General features: G+C 43.7%; 1 protein-coding gene across 1 annotated transcript in view; it reads right to left on the minus strand.

Annotated features, from left to right (window-relative positions):
* Positions 1–5930, minus strand: part of adamts6 (ADAM metallopeptidase with thrombospondin type 1 motif, 6) — a 79231-nt gene extending 73301 nt beyond the window's left edge. The window contains 3 exon segments of the mRNA XM_053644731.1: positions 3305–3434; positions 5222–5626; positions 5734–5930. Of these exon segments, the coding sequence (XP_053500706.1) occupies positions 3305–3434; positions 5222–5626; positions 5734–5821 (623 nt within the window). The 5' untranslated portion in view covers positions 5822–5930.
* Positions 5931–7500: the final 1570 nt, after the last annotated feature.

The following is a 7500-nucleotide window of genomic DNA, read 5'->3' on the forward strand; positions in this document are numbered from 1 at the left end:
CTCTCAATCTCTCTCTCACTCTCTCACTCTATCTCTCCCTCTCTCTCTCACTCTATCTCTCCCTCTCTCTCTCACTCTATCTCTCCCTCTCTCTCTCACTCTATCTCTCCCTCTCTCTCTCTCAATCTCTCTCTCACTTTCCCTCTCACTCTCTCACCCTCTCTCTCAATCTCTCTCTCTCTCTCTCTCTCTCTCTCTCTCTCTCGTTTAGGATTTTTACACTCTCTGGTCACGGTATGAAACATACACAACATATTTAAAAGAAAAATCACCCTGTATTTGAAAATATGCATTTTTTTAAAACCCTCTACATCATCAATCTGTGGCATTTTCTACTTGGAGTGGGACGATACCTCAAACATATTGTATCACGCTCACATTACGATTCTCATTACGAGACATTTCGATATGAAGCACAGTAAAGGTTTGCAAACACACTGCCAGAAATGATAGTACTTTATTTAATTCCTACAAAAAACCTTTTAAAAAAGAACAACATTTTTAAATTCTGTTAAAAACTTTGAACAGTTTTAATTGTTAAGTCCCCGAGAAGCGCCTTAAAACTCGTAGCGTTATTCGATGTGTTGATGTAATTCCCACTGAAACAGGCGGGACATATTGAGTGGCTCCTCCCCTCTTTTTAAATAGCCAATACCATTTATCTTAGCTCACAACCCGGGCTAAGCAATGTGATTTTATAACGTTGGGGGCGGGACACTTCAGATTCTAGAGAGCGTTTGATTGGACAGAAAGTCTGATGAGAAGCTGGCGTGCAGAATGATGTCATCAGAACGGTTGATGCGTAGCGGTGGTAGAGAGACTGGACATTTTAATGCGTAAATCTTTAAATGTGTACTTTGTCCTTGTTTTTAATAAAGTGATCTAGCTTATAGAAAACTTTAAGGCTGACACATTCATACTAAAAGCCACAAAACTTCGATTTTGATTTACAAGTACAAAACATCAGATCAGCTGCTTGTAGTCCGTTTGTAATTATTTTAAGAAATGTACAAATTAATAATCATTAAAAAAATATCAACACTATCTCATAAAAAAGGCGTGTTGTGATGTGACGGTGATATGGACATGACATCATCATTATACCGTCCAGCGCTGATTCTACTACACACCATACGTTCTGAGAACTTCAGTCTTTCCTTAACCCTTTAACATGGTTCTGCTCGAAGAAATCACTGTTTTCTTGTAGTATAGATGTTAAAGCATTGTCTCAGAAACCTCTTTTCAGATATTTGAGATAACACCAGAGAAACACCGGAGAAACTTTATTACGTTTATAACGTTTATTGGATGGTTTTTCGTGTTTCCTCGGCAGACTGTAGGAAAAAAGCCTCCAGAAAGAAACCGCCTCGCTGCCTCTCCACATTCCCACAGATTTATGTGAATGCCACACGAGATACCACGCAGGAATTCAATATGGTGTCCCGTCTCCCACGTGTCCTCCCTGTCAGAGAGGTAAGTGGGCAGGACTCAGGACTTTCCTCTGGAATTTTCCATCCTCTCTCTCTCTCTCGCTCTCTCTCTCTCTCACTCTCTCTCTCTCTCTCGCTCTCTCTCTCTCTCTCTCGCTCTCTCTCTCTCTCACTCTCTCTCTCTCTCTCTCTCTCGCTCTCTCTCTCTCTCACTCTCTCTCTCTCTCTCGCTCGCTCTCTCGCTCGCTCTCTCTCTCTCTCTCTCGCTCTCTCTCTCACTCGCTCTCTCTCTCTCTCACTCTTTCTCGCTCTCTCTCTCTTGCTCTCTCTCTCTTGCTCTCTCTCTCACTCTCTCTCTCTCTCTCGCTCTCTCTCTCTCTCTCTCACTCTCTCCTCTCTCACTCTCTCTCTCGCTCTCTCTCTCTGAAACAGAAAGACAGAGCTCACATCTCGTGTCTCGGGTCCTGAATCACAAATCTCAGGTCTCGTTCTGCTCTGTGTACGGTCACAATCACATCATATTACATTACATCATGCGTCAGGACACGCAGCCATTAATAACCTCGCACTGCATCCCGGGACACGCAGATCCCAAATACCTCAACACACTCCTCACTCCTGACATGACGGATAACCTGCTACGTCCTGAAGCAGGAAAACAACAGAATTTATTATCACTGATGCTAATGTCGAGATGTTCAATATTTTGAATATTCAAGAACTTGGATTCATCTTTAGCATGCTCGTGTACGGAGTAAAACACCATGAGGAGTGTTGTGGCAGGAAAATAATCCACGGTGAGTTGTTACACCACAGATATTTACCGTTAATTAACCTTTTATTTATTTATTAAAGAACAATTCATTTGTATATCTGTTTATAGTTACATGTAATGTTCTGGAATGTTATAGCACAGGTATAAACAGTCGTTCCTTCACCAGCCGGTCTTTATTCTCTCTCTCTTTATTCCCTCTCTTTATTCCCTCTCTTTATTCCCTCTCTTTATTCTCTCTCTCTATTCCCTCTCTCTATTCTCTCTCTTTATTCCCTCTCTTTATTCTCTCTCTTTATTCCCTCTCTTTATTCTCTCTCTTTATTCTCTCTCTTTATTCTCTCTCTTTATTCTCTCTCTCTATTCTCTCTCTCTATTCCCTCTCTTTATTCCCTCTCTTTATTCTCTCTCTTTATTCTCTCTCTCTATTCTCTCTCTCTTTATTCTCTCTCTCTTTATTCCCTCTCTTTATTCTCTCTCTCTATTCCCTCTCTTTATTCCCTCTCTTTATTCCCTCTCTTTATTCTCTCTCTTTATTCCCTCTCTTTATTCCCTCTCTTTATTCTCTCTCTTTATTCTCTCTCTTTATTCTCTCTCTTTATTCTCTCTCTCTATTCTCTTTCTCTATTCCCTCTCTTTATTCTCTCTCTCTTTATTCCCTCTCTCTATTCCCTCTCTCTCTATTCTCTCTCTCTCTATTCCCTCTCTTTATTCTCTCTCTCTTTATTCTCTCTCTCTATTCCCTCTCTCTCTATTCTCTCTCTCTCTATTCCCTCTCTTTATTCTCTCTCTCTTTATTCTCTCTCTCTTTATTCTCTCTCTCTATTCCCTCTCTCTCTATTCTCTCTCTTTATTCTCTCTCTCTATTCCCTCTCTCTCTATTCTCTCTCTCTCTATTCCCTCTCTTTATTCTCTCTCTCTTTATTCTCTCTCTCTATTCCCTCTCTCTCTATTCTCTCTCTTTATTCTCTCTCTCTATTCCCTCTCTCTCTATTCTCTCTCTCTATTCTCTCTCTTTGTTCTCTCTCTTTATTCTCTTGAAGTTTCTTGAATGTTAGTGAGGAACGGTAAAGAAGCGTAAACTCTGTGTTAAAGCTGTTACGTTGTGAGCGCAGGTCCGACTCGCCGGTGGCGTAGCGGGGCGAAGCTGCCAGGAGCGTCCACTCTACAGCGAGCGTTCTCCTGATGAAACGCAGCAGGAGACACAAACCAGCTGGCAGCTGCAAGCAGACCTGCAGGTGCAGAGAGGATCCGAGCCTGACGCACAGACACGCAGCTATGCTAATATTTTGCTGTCACTCTCCAGTCGCTTTAACACAAAGCAGATGCGGCGGAGTGCAACACACACCGCAGCTCCGATAAGAGATCTGCAAAAGGGGCGCTTAGGCCTCAAATCAGGTGCGTTTGGGCCCCTCTGTGTTTTACTGCCATTACGCATTTCAATGGTATCCTGCCTGGCACTCGTTCCCCTCTCTCTCTCTGTTTTACTCTCTCTCTCTCTCTCTTTTACTCTCTCTCTCTCTCTCTTTTACTCTCTCTCTCTCTCTCTTTTACTCTCTCTCTCTCTCTCTCAAACCCATTTACAGCATTTTCATCATTAATCTTGATGGTCCTGGCTCTGAGTCTGGATCCCAGCCTTGCGCTGGTCTCGAGTCCAAACACTGAGCAGTCCAGAGAGATGTTAGATAAACCAGAAAGCAATCACAACGAACACAGTAAATAAAACATTTAAAAACAAGCTAAAACCGTTTAACATTGCAATAATTCCTGCAGGACACCGAGCTGAGGAAGATGCTTTATAATAAACACTACAGACAGCCAGATGTGGACCAGAAGGGGTCAAAGTCTTACACGTTATTTTAATGTTTCTGCTCGTTTTTAACTCATCAGATACCCGTCACACCTGTTACTCAGAGTACAGAGCGCTCTTCATTCCTCAGGTAGCTTTAACATCCTCACTTCATCTTCACGTCAGGATTAGAACACTTCAGGACGTGCTGTTACAGGAAAATAATCAGTGACGGGACGGTGCGACATGTTTTATTCCTCTTACACCACAGCCATTTACCAGCCATGATCATTTTTATACTTACATTTCATTCTGTTAAATGAGTTACTTCCTGTTCTCACTGACATTATAGCAGCTGTAAACACTCGCTCCCTCACCATCCCTCTCTCTATTCCCTCTCTCTATTCCCTCTCTCTATTCTCTCTCTCTATTCTCTCTCTCTATTCCCTCTCTCTATTCTCTCTCTCTATTCTCTCTCTCTATTCCCTCTCTCTATTCCCTCTCTCTATTCTCTCTCTCTATTCTCTCTCTCTATTCTCTCTCTCTATTCCCTCTCTTTATTCCCTCTCTCTATTCCCTCTCTCTATTCCCTCTCTCTATTCCCTCTCTCTATTCTCTCTCTCTATTCTCTCTTTATTCCCTCTCTCTATTCCCTCTCTTTATTCCCTCTCTTTATTCCCTCTCTCTATTCCCTCTCTCTATTCTCTCTCTCTATTCCCTCTCTCTATTCCCTCTCTTTATTCCCTCTCTCTATTCCCTCTCTCTATTCTCTCTCTCTATTCCCTCTCTCTATTCTCTCTCTCTATTCTCTCTTTATTCCCTCTCTCTATTCCCTCTCTTTATTCCCTCTCTTTATTCCCTCTCTCTATTCCCTCTCTCTATTCTCTCTCTCTATTCTCTCTCTCTATTCTCTCTTTATTCCCTCTCTCTATTCTCTCTCTCTATTCTTTCTCTTTATTCTCTCTCTCTATTCCCTCTCTTTATTCCCTCTCTCTATTCCCTCTCTTTATTCTCCCTCTCTATTCTCTCTCTTTATTCTCCCTCTCTATTCCCTCTCTCTATTCTCTCTCTATTCCCTCTCTATTCCCTCTCTTCACATTAATAAAAAAAAGCGCTGAAACCTAGAATCAGCTGTGAATGAGCGGTTGCTATAGAAACAGTAACGCATTAAAACGAGTGCATTAATATAAAGCTGTGATGTGCAGCTGCGTTACTGTCAGAGCCGCTGTTATAGAAAATGAATCGTCACCTTCTGAGGTTCTGTACTCACCAGGCCGTTGCAGTTACTCAGCGCCACTCCTGTAGTGTCGTACTGATCCAGTAGGTATCCAACGTAATGGCAATCGTCCACCACAGCGTGGCGCCACTCCTGCCCGCCCCTACCCCAGTACTCTACAGTGAAATGTTTGGACACCAGGTTGGGGTTGAGTGTGAGGTTCAGGTGAAAGTGTTTGCCGTAAGCCGACAGGCGGTAAAAGAGTCTGGTCTCTGCGGCGTCCGGCCCGGTTTGATCCAGTGCCCGTCTCCTGCGTCCGGGCCGGTGCTGCTTCACAGTGTAACTCATAAACTCGCCCTTATCGTTCAGCCGAACAGGCACCGTGAGCTGGTAGTCCTCCAGGTGGGACAGAAACTCCTCTTTTCATTTCGAGAAGAGAAAGCACAGTGAGAGTGAGAGTTAACGATACCGTACACAATCACTCAAATCATGTTTGACGTGTAGAACACTAGAACCCGGGTCTTACCTTGAGAACTGTAAGAAAGGCTCTGAGGATCAGCAGCGGCCAAAAGCAGGCTCAATATCCAAGTCAGCGTCTTCCACAAAATTTCCATAATTTAGAGAAGGTCTGACATGGGGGAGGGGGTTTGGGGGGGGGGGCTACACGAGGATTAAAACAGTTCAGTCAGTCCAGCACCATAACAGATCCGATCTAATGATCATCTCTGACACTCTCAAACTTCGGTCCACAAAGACGTCCAGTCCAGGAAGCTTAAAAGTCTTTGGAAATTCGAAGCCTCCAGGTCTGACTCGCCTGTGCCTCCGAACGTGTGCCAGCCATGAGCGAGGCCAAATTACTTCAAGTACGTCCAGAGCAGCAGATCTACAGCGGGAGGTTCTCGTTTGAGTCTGTCCATTTGTCTGCCTGGAAATGAATCAGAACAGAGGACATGCTTAAGCTCATTCAAACTGGACAGTGATATCTGTCAGTGCATCTGCCACGGGGACGTTCCTGCACTCCTCTTCATGCTCTCGCTACCTCTGAGCTCATACGTGATGTGTGCAGGCCAAATGGAGCTTCGCTCTTCCACGCAGCCAGATTGGACCGTTTCCTGCATTGGGCCTTCGAGTAAAATAACGCCGGGGTTACAGTGACAGGGTCGTTTCATCATGAACAGCACTGGGAACTGTCACGCCAATCTGGCAACCAAGGAAGCTTATAGTCCCCTGATCATCTGTTTTCAACTCTCGGCCTTTCTACACAGAACGAGTCCTTGTTATATTAAAACACTAACACCTGTATTCAGAGTCACCGACTTAACTCCAGAAGTTACGTCAGTGGCTACGTGAGGAAAGTTCCTCGTGTTCAGAGTCGGGTTACGCAGCTGCTAAAGTGGATTTTCTGGCTGCACTATTCGGATTATTAAAATCACCTGTGTGTAGGCCACGCCTCTGAGGTTGCCAGATTTTTCATGGGTGGACTCGTCTGAGACGGAGTTTTTAAATACGGTCTAGAGTCTAGACAAACAAAGAAAAAACACACCTTTAAACCTGAAACAAATCAGGGCTAGAAAATGCGGACTGGAGAAGGAAATAACGTTTTATTGACATGCCATCAAATGTAATATGATGTAAAATAAAAGCAAGAGACCATTTCAAAATGAATTGAGATGGTCTGCATGCAACCGAGACACGCCTCTGTCTTAGATAAACTCCTCCCCCGTGTCCGGAACTCTCGCGTAACTTCTGAACAGCGCTGAATAACTAAAGTCTGTAGTTTCTGAATACCGATGTGTGTAATTTCAGTATTAAGTCCTCACTGAAGCCTCAGCTCTGATTACAGATCTAAACCAGACCACAGGTTTAGAGGACAGTACAGTGATGCTGCATGACGTCATAAACCAGCTGACGAGGTGCCACATTACAGCATTGTTTACGGAAGGGCAGTTCAGTTGGTTCAGTCAGTCAGCTCCAGTCTCCATGTGGTGTCATCAGTTTCAGTCCAGACCTGCTAATTATCTGCTGAGTCGACTCAGGAGTCTTTACACAGGAAAATCACCACACTGAGCTGAATCCTGAGTCTCCTGGGCTGGAACCGATGACTCCATGCCAGATTTTGGACAGAGGAAAGCAAAACAAATCATCTTCACCATGTAGTTAGCAAAAATAACCCTTAATACAGCATGATCAAGGTCACTGATTACAGTGGTTTGGATAGTAAACAATGAAAAACACTGTTATGGAAACACCGTCTGGAGCTCAGGGTTATTTACGTTCTTAAAATCCAAACGGT

The sequence above is a fragment of the Ictalurus furcatus genome, chromosome 16 (genome assembly GCF_023375685.1).
Source record: "Ictalurus furcatus strain D&B chromosome 16, Billie_1.0, whole genome shotgun sequence".
Lineage (NCBI taxonomy): Eukaryota > Metazoa > Chordata > Actinopteri > Siluriformes > Ictaluridae > Ictalurus > Ictalurus furcatus.